Here is a 12219-nt window from a genome sequence, read left to right as displayed (position 1 = left end):
GGATAAATTCAGGGAACAACTGAAACCTGTTGCATCAGAGAGCAGAAAAGTTTCTTTTTCTGACTGTTTCTGTGTACCTGCCAATGATTGACTTGCTGCTGGGGACATAGTTCATTAACTTAAGGAACTGTATTTTGGGAACTGCTGTCAGCATTGTTGCCTGCAAAACTTGCACTTGCTTCTCCTCCCTCCCCCAGCTTATAGATAGTTATTTGCTAATGGCAACAGTCCAGTTTGTAGGAATGCATTGCTGGGATGCTGTACTTTTCCAATTGTTTTCACAGGAATAGTATCTGTACTTGAGGCTTTTGCTGAGCTTTTTTTTCTTATCTTCCTTTTTTCAGAGTATGCATGAGGTTTCATATATATATATATATATATATAGGTGAGAATGACCTGAGGGGACAGAACCTGTTGTGACCCAGTACAGGTCATGGGGGGTGTATCTCAATTTTTGGTCCTGACAGCAGAGTGAAATACCTTGAACCCACTTTGAGAAGAGGGCAGCTCTGGTGAATGTTTAGTGTCCTGATTTGTTGCCAGGTTTTCACAGAATCCCAGAGTGGTTTGGGTTGGAAGGGACCTTAAAGCCCATCTTGTTCCAGCCCCCTGCCATGGGCAGGGTCACCTTCCAGTAGACCAGGTTGCTCCTAACCCCGTCCAACCTGGCCTGGAACACTTCCATGAGTGATGTAAAACTCCCAGGTTCTCATTGTTCCCTCTGGGGCTGGGTGATGTTCTGCCAAAGGACTCCGTGGTGGTGGATGGTGTTTACCACAAGCACTTCAATCTCTGAATGCCTGAAAGAGTTCAGGATGGCAGGAAAGGAGACCAGCGTTGTGAAAGGATTATCAGAAGGTTGCTTGTTTCTTGGAGAAATCCATCTTCTGTTATTGTTACCTGTGCACCAACCAACAAGGGATTGTAACTTCTTTATCTGCATCATTCACCCTTTCTTGGGAGATGTTTCTCTGTACAATATCTTCTTTTCTTTTCCTCTGGCCCGGGTTCTCTAGCAGATTTGCTCTTGTGTTCCTGGCTTACCAGCCTGTATATCCAGCCTTCCTATTGCCCTGGTTTGAATCTTCCCCTCTATTAGTATTTTATTGAAGCTCCTTTTGCCTTGAGATGTTGGTCAGTGGTTGGGATCCACCTTTGTGTTGCACTGTCCCGATCGAAAGAGCTGACAGAGAAAAATAGGTGTTTTCTTGAAAATAGGCAGAATGAAGTGGGAGCTGGGTTCATCATTCAGTTATCTGGTTTTTTTCGTAGCTAATACACCAACCAAGAGCCTGTAGCTCTCTCATAGCAGCAGGACACACTTATCTCTGTCTCTGGGAGCTCTAAACCTCTGCAGTGGTTCTGCTGACTCTCACATACACATCTCACACCATTTCCATTCTGCTCCTTGAACTTGCAGCCAGAATTCTGGTAAAAAATCTGTTCTGCTTTATAGGTGCCTTGAGCTTGACGTGGTGGCTGCTCTTATTTCATCTCTTTCTCAGGGAAAGCTCACTGCAAGGAAACACAGTGCACAGGGCCGTTCCTTTGAAGATCTGCTTGGATCCTGGGATATTTGCTTGAATTAATAGGATGACAGGGCACTGCACTTGAGCAAGCAGTGTGTGTTCCTTGAGAACGTAATTAAAAACGCTGTGGACTGTTTCCAGGCCGCCTCACCCCCTTTGGTGCCTGTGCCCTGCAGCTTGCTGTGCTCTGCAGTGGTTCTGCTTTGGAGAGCAGCGTGTTGCTGCTCTGCCTGTGCCCAGCCCAGCTCTGAGCTGCAGATGACTCTCCATCTCCTTCCAGTGCATTTGTTCTCTCTCTTCTTTCCAGCTCATTTAGCACACTCGGGTCTCTCAAAATCCAGTTTGTAAGCAAAGCAACGCATTGTAAAAACTGTAAAATCTGGCACTTCCCTAACCCTTCCCCCCACAGAAGAAATCAAACACACAAAGCCCCGAGCAGAGTCCTCCTGGGCCTGCATTGCCAGCAGGGATGGGGCTGCTGTGTGTGTTTGAGGCTCTGACAGCACGGGCACCTTCAGCACCTGGAACAGGCTGTAGCTGCTCCCCCGGAGAAACCAGCTCAGTGACTGTGCAGTGGCTCTGCTGACTTGACTCAGAAAATTCGGTTATCTCATGCTGTAAATGGCTTTGGGTGAGCTCCAGGAAGTGATGAATTGTGTAAATGGAAAGAACCCAAAAGTTGGTGATCGATAATGGCTGCAGCCCCGGCTGAGCCTCTCTGACCAGCAAAATGTGCTCTGCTGAAGTCCCTGTTACAGGTTGGATTTCCAGATTTGCTAATAATGCTCTAACATATTTGCATTTTTTTATAAATTCTTGGAGAACAGAGGAAAAAAGCCCAGGAGGATGAGGGGGTAACAGACCCAAAATGGTTTTTCTCTTGCCGTAACCACAGCAAAGCTGCAGCTGAACACTGAACCGAGGGAAATCCTGCAGCCTCCTGCAAACTGCCTGGGCTGCCCCTGCCACAGAGCCCTCCCCGTGCCTGGGGCTGACCTGTTCCCCACGGATTTGGCAAACCTTTTCTGAAGCTCCTTTGAAAACCTTTTTTGTCCGCTCCCACATCCGTGGCAGGAGCTCAGCATTGTTTCCTTTTGTGTGCAAAAGCATTTCAGCCACTGGAAGGTGGCCTGGTGTTGCTGCTCAGATCCTGGGACGAGCACAGTGTGCTTGCTGCAGACCTGCCTGTGTGTGAGCCAAACTCCTCCTCGGGCAAAGGCAGGTCTCACCTTCCTCTTCTTACTCCCTTGTGTGTGCACAGCTCCTACACACCTGCAGCTCCTACATACCTGTGTCCTCACTGCAGAATAAATTCCACTAGATTTCAATTCCACTGATTCAAAGCCATTGCAGTAAACTGCCCACCTCGCACCATACTGAGCTGCACATTTACTGGGTTTATATGTTTCAGGAATTTATTTTATTTTTTTTACTACTGCTCTGAACTTCATTTGCAGTGTATTTTGCAAATGCCTTCTTCCTGTAGATGGCTTATTGATTCTGGCTGCTGGGCAAACAGCAGCGATTCTGCTTGTGTCAAAAGCTGCAGAAAATGCTTATTGTTTCCTTAATGTGCCATTTACCTGGGCAGTGCACACACTGCAGCAGGGAGAGCAGGAGAGCTCCTGCTCTGCAAAATTAGGAGTTGCACAGCTTTCATTCATCAAACAGCAGCTTTTTTTGTTCATGAAACAGCAAATTCTTGGGAGGTAATCATCCCTCTGAAGTGTAGGCGCTTCCCGTGTTGGCATATCCATCACAGCTCGTGTGTCTGTCTGGATAATCAATGGGAAGAAATGAGCTCCTCTGCAGTGCATCCACATGGGCTGTGCTGGAGGCTCCTCTGAAGGTGATAAATCACACCCTGGGAGTGCAGCTCTGCAGGCAGCTGCCAGGACAGGGTTCATGGAATTGTGGAATCTCCTGAGCTGGAAGGGACCCACAAGGATCATCAAGTCCAACTCCTGGTCCTGCACAGGACACCCCAATAATTCCACCGTGTCCCTGAGGGTGTTGTCCAAATGTTCCTTGAGCTCTGGCAGCCTTGGATCCTGTTCGAGGGCCACCCTCTGGGGGTTGAACCTTTTCCTAATATCCAGCTTAAACCTGCCCTGACACAGCTCCAGCTGTTCCCTTGGGTCCTGTCACTGGTCACAGAGAGCCAAAATCAGTGCCTGCTCCTCTAGGAATCTGCAGTGCATCACCCCCAGCACGGACCATCGATCCTGTGCACTCTCCTTGGCCTCTGGAGATCAGGGATGCTCAGGACAGAATTATCAGGTCAAATCCTTACACCAGTTTCAGGTGAGAAGACTCTCACTGAGTGCCCCACAGCACTAGGAGGAGTGTGGGATGGCTGGCTCCCATGGATTTACCTCCCAAAAGCTGAGGAAGCCCCGTGAAGGTCGAAGGTCAGGCAGATGATTTTAGAAGGTCGAAGGTCAGGCAGATGATTTTAGAATGATCCGAGTTTCCTGGTTCTCTGTGGTTTTGTCACAGTGCAGCAGCTTAGTGAACTTTCTAATAAATCTCTTAACATACCGGATCGTGTGCAAATCCTCTCCAGCCCATTATCTTTTCCGTGAAGGTGGTCTTAGTGGAGAACCAGGAAGAGAGTCCAAGGACAAAGTCAGCCTGTTCTGTGATAGACCTTCATCCCTCACTTTGCTCATTGATTGCCCTTTGAACACATCCAGGTCTCTGGTACACTGTTAACCTCTGGCAGTGATAGAACTGCAAAGAACATTCCAGCACCCTTATCCTTGTACAGTGGGACAGCGTGAATAATCATTCCCTACTAACCAGGCTGAGGAGTCCAATTTAATTAATCGTTCCTAAGACTGAAACCTCTTTTTATGTGATTATGGAAATCACTGCTGTGCACTCCCTGACTGTGGGAGCACTGCCCAATTCCTCACCAGGTCCTCCCAGAGAATGCCAGGGCAGAGGGTACAGTCTGTGTATTTTCATGTGAATAATTCTCTCGAATTCTGCCCGGTTTAATGAAATCCAGTGGTGCCCCGCTCTGTGTTTTAACCGTGGGGTTTTCAGTGTTAAGGAGCTCGGTTTACACAGAGTGTGAAGGTCACTTCTTTAATTCCATGCCTTTTTTCGAGGTTTCTGCCTGTAGTTCAGCCGGTTCCTGGTGTGATGGGTTTCATATTGATGAAGCCAGCAGATTGCAGGAATATGATCAGGACTATAATGACAGGAAGGAGGGTCTGAGGAATGTGCCAGTGCAGGATTTCTGTTCTGAGATCTTTATCTGAGCCAGAGGGGGTGGTGGGGTGGGGGAGTTGTTTTCTGTAATGTTGCAATGACGTGGAATGGAGCAAATAATGTACTAAAAGGTGCACTTTTTTAACAGAGCATGTCCAGCACTGTCAAGGGTTTATGTAGGGGCTCTGGGGAGAGGGAGCTGTGAGCATGGGTGTCTCTCGTGCTCATGGGGGAGTTGTCCCAAAGCAGCAGCAGTAGTAGATGGAGCTAAAATTGGTTTCTGTACATAAGAAAGAGAATAATAGCTCAGGAGTCTGAAGGGAGAAGAAAACAGAGCATCTGCTTTTACTTTAACCTCTTCTGCCCCTTTTCTCTTTTTTTTTCCAGGTCATATCTGACTCCGGTGCGGGATGAGGAAGCGGAATCACTGCGGAAGGCACGGTCCAGGCAGGCCCGGCAGACTCGCAGATCTACCCAGGTAAAGAATGGAAATCCTCACATTCATGTGTTGGATGAAGAGAGCTGATGAATTGGTTTCCCCAGAGAAGCTGTGGCTGCCCCATCCCTGCAAGTGTTCAAGGCCAGGTTGGATGGGACTTGGAGCAACCTGGGCTAATGGAAGGTGTCCCTGCCCACGGCAGGGAGTGGAATGAGATGAGCTTTAAGGTCCCTTCCAACCCAAACCAGTCTGGGATTCTATGAAGAGGCTGGATTTTCTTCTTCCCTTACTTTATTTCTTAGGACAAGGAGTTTGTCTGCACTCACACTGTTTTGGAGACGTTCTGGCCAAAGTTCCTTCAGACAGTTAATACAAAACCCTCCCCCAAACATACATGAGTTGGATTTTCAAGCTTCCCTTTCTGCACTGTACCTGCCTTTTAGTTTGCAGTGTGAGCACATGTATTAGGATTGCTTTGAGTCAGTGATAGGTCAGTACACTGAGAAATACATTAAAGGCAAGAGAATTCTTCCCTTTCTCTTACCATTAGGGATGAAACTTGAGCCTGGCCAGGTGGGAGCCTGCTGCATTTAAAACTGACCTGGAAGACTTGAAATCTAATTTCAACATGGAAAAGAGAAGGCTTTGGGGAAACATTAGAGCCTCTTCCAGTGCCTAAAGGGGCTCCAAGAGAACTGGAGAGGGACTCTGGACAAGGAATGGAGTGACAGGACAAGGGTGAATGGCTTCCCACTGCCAGAGGGCAGGGTTAGATGGGATATTGGGAAGGAATTCTTCCCTGTGAGGGTGGTGAGGTGCTGGCACAGGTTGCCCAGAGCAGCTGTGGCTGCCCCATCCCTGGAAGTGCTCAAGGCCAGGTTGGACAGAGCTTGGATCAACCTGGTCTAATGGAAGGTGCCCTGCCTATAGAAGGGGGGTGGAATGAGAAGGGCTTTCAGATCCAACCCAAAGCAGTCTGGGATTCTATGCATGAATTTAAGAATTCTCCTTTACTTCGTGTGCAGGGTGTGACCCTGACAGACCTTCAGGAGGCCGAGCGGACCTTCAGCCGGTCGCGGGCGGAGCGACAGGCCCAGGAGCAGCAGAGCGAGAAAGCCGAGGGCACCGAGCTTGAGGAGAGCGGCGAGAGGCCGGAGAGCCGGGCACGGTGGAGCAGGAGTACGGATGAGGAGGTGATCCTTCTGCCTCAGTGCTCATTGCTTCAGAGCTAATGAAACCATTGAGGAATTCTCCTGGGGGTATCTTTTCGTTTTAAGGGGGGTGGGGGGCAGACTTGCTGGAAAGAAGCAGTGCTGAGGAGCAGCACCTGCACGAGGGAGGTGGATCTGGAGGTGCTGGAGCTTAGCTGTGCCTTGGCTCTCCACTGGGAATTTCAGCTTTCTGCCTCTTGCCAGAAAGTAAGACTCTGTAAATCCCAGAAAGTGGAATGAGAAGGCTAATGATAGAAATGTGGCCTGGATCCATCCTCGCTGTGCAGTCTGGGCTGAGGCTTTGTGTTCACATTTTTCAGCAGATATTCCGATGTGTAATGGAAAGCTGGAGAGACCAGTCCTCTTCCCCTGCCATCACCTCTGGTTTTTCACTCTAAATCATTTATTTCTGTTAGATACCTTGTTTGTCCTGCCATTGGCTGTGGGGACAAAGGGGTTGATCCCAGATCTCCCAGCCCTGGACAGCACTCTCACACTGTAGCTGTACTTATTTATTTATTTTAACATCCATCCCTGTCTGATGGAATGAACCCTATCTGGCAGATGCAGGTGATCATTTCCAGCAACAGGGAAGAAAACATTGCACTCTGAAAGGTTACTACATTCCCTGAAATCCCAGATCTGCTGGTTCCTCTTCATTCTACTGACTTTCTGTCCTGGCTCTGTGTTTATAGTCAGTCTGCCGGCGACTGAGGTGCCCAGCACAGCCCGACAAACCCACGACACCTGTATCTCCTTCGACAGCAGCACCTCTGCTCTACACGAGTTCATACCTGACTAGAACAAATAAATATCTAGGCCTGGACTCTGTGAACCCAGCAGACTTCAGAGGGGCAGCCACAGAGATGGAGAAAAACGGTACGTACCAGGAGAGCGAGGAGCAGGCAGAGCTCAGGGGGTTTGTGTGGTTTAGAACTTTCAGTGTGTACAGACAGAGAGAACAAGTTTACTTGTTACTCTGAGGGGAGATGCCACCTCCACAAAACCAATGTTATTTGTTTAAATGGAGTTAAACAAATTCCTATTGCTTGTAACAGAGGGATAAAAGGATGTCTTCCACTTTGGATAAATAAATGAAACAGTGACCCACGGATCATTTGGATATTAGAGCTGGGGGAAGAGGTTCCTTTAGTACAGCTTGTCCTCACAAAAGGAGTAAGTCGAGATGACCTGGGGAGAGCTTCCAGCTGGGGTAAGCTCTGTCTCTGATGAGGGAAGGAGTGTGAGTATCCAGCTGTAGGAGGACACATTTGGTTTAATAACTGCTTTGTAATGTAACACAAGCCAAGATGACCTTGATCAGCTTGAAAAGAACCCCAGAACCTTAGCAAAAAGCACAGATGTAAATCACTGAAACCAAAGCAGTCTTTCTTTGCTTGGCCAGAGTGTGAAGATCAGGATTCAGACGACAGATCCCTGAACAAACAGTCAATCCGAGAGCGGCGGCGGCCGAAAGAGAGACGGAGAGGCACCGGCATCATTTTCTCGACAAAAGATGTAAGTTTGAGTCCCTTAGAAAGAGAAACTCATTCTGTAATTCATCCAGGATGAATTTTTTTCCGATTCCAAGCTTCAGGTTTTTTTCTCAGTCAGTTGATTTTCCTTTAGTCCTTCCCTCTCCAGCTCTGTTTCAGACTGGCACATCCAAAGTGGTGCATCCCTGTTTGGCCCATGTCACACCAAGCAGCGGGCTCTGGGCAGCCTGTTCCTGAGCCACAAATCAGTGGGAACCCTGCAGGACTGTGGAAGGGCCCACATGGGAGAGGAGAAATCAGAAGTCTTAATTCCTTTGGAAGAAGGAGGTCACAAGCCACTTGAAGTATTTTCAAATTCCTCTGAGCCCAAATTTGTCTGCTCTTTAGGCCCCATGAAATGAAGACACTGAGGAACAAAACCAGGGTCTGGGTCCTCTCCCAGCAGCAGGGAACACTCACAGCATAAGTGCAGGAGAGAGCTGTCTGTGTCATGGTCATTTCTGTTGGTCCTGGTTTCAGAGGATTTCTTCACTCTGAGGGAAGAAATCTAGCCCTCCAAACTTTGGTTAGAGCCTCAGCTAGGAAAATTCAGGAGAGAGTAAGGATTATGAAATCATGGTTAACGAGTTTAGTCTGAAGTCAGCTGGGATGCTGTGGTAGTTTCCCATTGCTCCGTGAAATCCCAAAGCTGTTACAAGGAGGCAGTGGCTAATTGAGAGGCTGCACAAGTGCAGGATATCTGGGATGATGAGTCTCTTCTCCTGGGATCTAATCGAAGTGATGTTCTTTGAAAGTCAGCATTGTGTCAGTATTTTAGATGAGCAGTCTTCCCAAGTGTCATGTTTGTTCCCTGAGTGTATTAAGGAGCTGTTGTTTTTCCTCCTCCTGACTCTTCAGGAGCATTGAAATGGCAGGAGCCATCAGAGAGAGTCATTCTGTTCTCAGTACAAAGATCTTCTAAATAGTCATTAGGTCACCAAACCTGATCTGATAATCAGCCAAAAACATCTGGACAGGCATTTCTTTTGAGACTTCTTCTTATCTTTAACATCAGATCATTTCTTCACTGGAAGGGTGGTCAGACACTGGCACAGGCTGCCCAGAGCAGTGGTGGAGTCACCATCCCTGGAAGGGTTCTAAACACAAGTTTTCATGGCACTTTGTGATATGGTTTAGTTGACATGATGTCAAAGGTTGGACTTGATGATCTCGGAGGTCTTTTCCAACCTTAACAATTCTGTGGTTCTGTAAACAATAAAATTATCACCCTGTGATAAAGTTTTGTTGTCTCCAAAGCTGCCTAATTATATTGTTTGCTTTTCATCCTAGGATGATGATGAAGTTGATGGAAACGAGGATGTGAAGGAAACTCGGGTAAGTGAGACCATGTCTAAACCGTTGGTGTTTCACTTTTGGGTGTTGGTGGCAAGAAATCTTCTGTGGCTTTACTCTTGTCCATGGGAGAGGTTCAGCCTCTGCTCAGTAGCTGAGTACGAACAGGGAGACACTTCCAAGTAGCAAATTCTTTATTGATTTCTCTTCTGAAAGGTAAAAAATACCTGCAGAACTGGCCTAAGTTCAGAGTTGGCTCTTGGAGAGCTGCATGGGCAGTTCTGGAGCCTGGAGGGAGTGCAGCAGAGCAGGGCTGAGCAAGAGCCTCACGGAGCTGTCGGGCCACAGTGCTGGCAGAGCGTGGCCACCAGGTGTCCTGGGCAAGACCTGTGCCCTTGGATCTCAGAATCACCCTGACACTGTTATTTTGGACAATATGTTTTGTGTTTCTGAAATCTGCCCTTCTGTCTCCTCACGGATTTGATTTCTTGTGGGAAATTGTCTTCACAAGCAGCATGTCAGAGGTTGTTCCATGTTCCCCTGTTCTTGCAATAGTCTCATCCTTCGAGGCCCTTACTTTTTTAATAATTACTGAGTCTTTCTGAATTGCCTTGGTTTCCTTTGGTTTTGTCTGTCTCTGTATGAAACACACTGGAGCCTGACAACATGACTGACTGTGACAATGTCAAAGCTAAAGACATTTCCAGGCTATTAAAGCACAATGTGCAAGACCTGGGAGAAGCAGCAAACACAAGGTTGTGTAGGGGTCAGCCTACTTGTGTGATGTTTCATTTTTGCTGGAAAACACCAAACTTGGGATAGCCTTTCCCTATAGTTTGTGATGCAAACTATAAAAGTGATATATATAAAGTGATTGAAGCATCATTTAGTTGAAATTAACTGGTTCAGTGCTGAAAATTGGCAGTAACGCTCTGCAGACTCTTATTTTTGTTTTTCTTATTACAATAGTTGGTCAGAATGCAGCAAAGTCACGGCCAGCCTTGCTGGGACCAGAGACTCACGTGGTGCTGGGATGGCTTTTAGCATGTGCTTATCTTTCCGTGCCAGGCATTGCTTTCCCAGTGCTTACTTTGCAGTGTGAAATGTGGGATATTCCTGCTCACAGAAGCATCACCTGCTTTGAGGAGCCCAGCTCTTCCCACAGGAGTTTCTGCTCATCACAGAGCAGAGCTTCTTGGAATCCTCACTGAGCCCTGCAGGAAAGATTTGGCCATTTATCATCGTTACAATTGCTTTGACACTTCTGCTGTCTCACAGTAGGGTTGGAGGAGGGGAGTTTTGTAATGTGTAAAAAAGTAATAATCGTAATAGGGACACCTTGTTTCCAGCAGGAATGTTTGGGACTTGCTGGGAATGACTTGTTCTTCTGGGAAGTTGTCCCAGACTAGCTAAATTAAGACAAAAGGCTGTCTGAGGCTGCAGGTTTGGAGGCTTCCTACAGTCTAGTCCTAAAATTGCTGAAGATTTAATTGAGCACAGTCCTCACTGCTCATGTCAATGGATAAGCTGCACTTTGGGAGAACCCACCTGCACAAAAATTCAAGGTCACCCAATCTCTTATAGTTACTGCTGGTTTTCTCCAAATTAACAGCAAGGATTCCTTTTCTTGTGCTTCCTGTGGTTTTCTTGTGGGTTCTCATTGAACAGCAGAGCAACTTCCCTTCAGTTCCCTCAGCCCCTTTGTGCAGGTGCTTTGGGGCAGCAGCACCCTGTTTTCTTACACACCCCACATACATTAGACCTGGGTTAGACTCTCCTCCCACTGTGCCAGACCTGTTTTTTCCATTTTCCCAGTCATCCTGTTTTTATCCAGTTTGGAGTTCATTTTCTTTGCTGCATGCCTCCAGCATCGTGTCACTTGGTCAGTCTTCCCTGGCTCGTTTTAGATCCAAATCAGAGGTTTCCATCCTAACTGGCCATCGCTTTGGCAGGATTCACAGAGCAGCTCTTTTCTTTTAGTTCTAGTGCCAAGGGAAAAGTACAATTAATAATCATTAATAATCAATAGCAATAATTCTAGAATGGAAGGTGCCACCATGTCACCAAGATGTGAACTTGAACACACTGGAGTGTCCCATTTTAGTTGCAGATCCCCAAAAACTCTCTGGTTTTATGGGAGCAGTTGTATTTTTCCTCCAGTGTTTATATCTTGGCTGATATTGGAAGAGACCTGAGCTCAGAGAAAAGTTGGGGGCAAGTTTGGCCACAATGTTGTCTCTGTTTCTCAGAAAGTAAAAACTGGGAGAGTCTGAGAGGTCCTGTTAGACCCAGACTGAGCCAGGGGGAGAGAGTGGTGTTGGGAAAGCTTCCCTGTTCCCTCAAGCCAATGACTGCAGGAATTCCATCTTGGTGAGGCCAGCGAGGACAAATACAACAGAGTCAGTGCAGATAGGGATCAGTGGCTCCAGTTTAGGATGCAGCAGTTGGAGGATGACAGTGAAGACTAAAGAGAATGGTCCAGTGTTCCGTTTCAGAGCTGGTGTTTCCTTATTCCCAGCTCTCCTGGCTTTGACTTGATCCTGACTTAGAATGATGGAATCTGTTACAGACTGGCTTGGGTTGGAAGGGACCTTAAAGCTCATCCCGTTCCACCCCCTGCCACAAGCAGGGACACCTTCACTGGCCCAGGTTGCTCCAAGCCCTGTCCAACTTGGCCTGGAACACTTCCAGGGATGAGGCAGCCACAGCTTCTCTGGGCAACCTGTGCCATTGCTGTTGTACAGCAGGAGAAATTGGGAACAAATTTGGAAGAAAAGTGTATTTTAGATGACAGACCATGCAGAACAAATAGAAAATGTTGGTAATCATTTGAAGGATTTTATCTCCTTGCAGTTCTCTGCAGGGGCATTACAGACACGCCTCATCCAGAGGGACTTTGTCAAAGGAAAGCTTCAAATTCAGAGGAAGACATCGAGTATTGTGTTAGTAAAATAACAGTTTACAGGCAGTAAAAGTGTCAAAGAAAATGTCTG

The 12219-nt window shown here is 47.3% G+C and overlaps 1 protein-coding gene across 5 annotated transcripts in view; it reads left to right on the top strand.

Annotated features, from left to right (window-relative positions):
• Positions 1 to 12219, top strand: part of PPP1R12B (protein phosphatase 1 regulatory subunit 12B) — a 117288-nt gene that overhangs the window by 64216 nt on the left and 40853 nt on the right. For all 5 annotated transcript variants that reach the window (XM_050327102.1, XM_050327105.1, XM_050327104.1 and 2 more), the window contains 5 exons: positions 5136 to 5226; positions 6213 to 6380; positions 7094 to 7277; positions 7804 to 7916; positions 9224 to 9268. In XM_050327102.1, coding sequence (XP_050183059.1) covers positions 5136 to 5226; positions 6213 to 6380; positions 7094 to 7277; positions 7804 to 7916; positions 9224 to 9268 — 601 coding nt within the window. The remainder of the gene's footprint in view (positions 1 to 5135; positions 5227 to 6212; positions 6381 to 7093; positions 7278 to 7803; positions 7917 to 9223; positions 9269 to 12219) is intronic.

Source organism: Myiozetetes cayanensis, unplaced genomic scaffold, assembly GCF_022539395.1.
Source record: "Myiozetetes cayanensis isolate MyiCay16 unplaced genomic scaffold, myiCay2020 scf32, whole genome shotgun sequence".
Classification (NCBI taxonomy): Eukaryota; Metazoa; Chordata; class Aves; order Passeriformes; family Tyrannidae; genus Myiozetetes; species Myiozetetes cayanensis.
The sequence above is the reverse complement of the archived record's forward strand: the minus strand, read 5'-3'. Positions and strand labels throughout refer to the sequence as shown.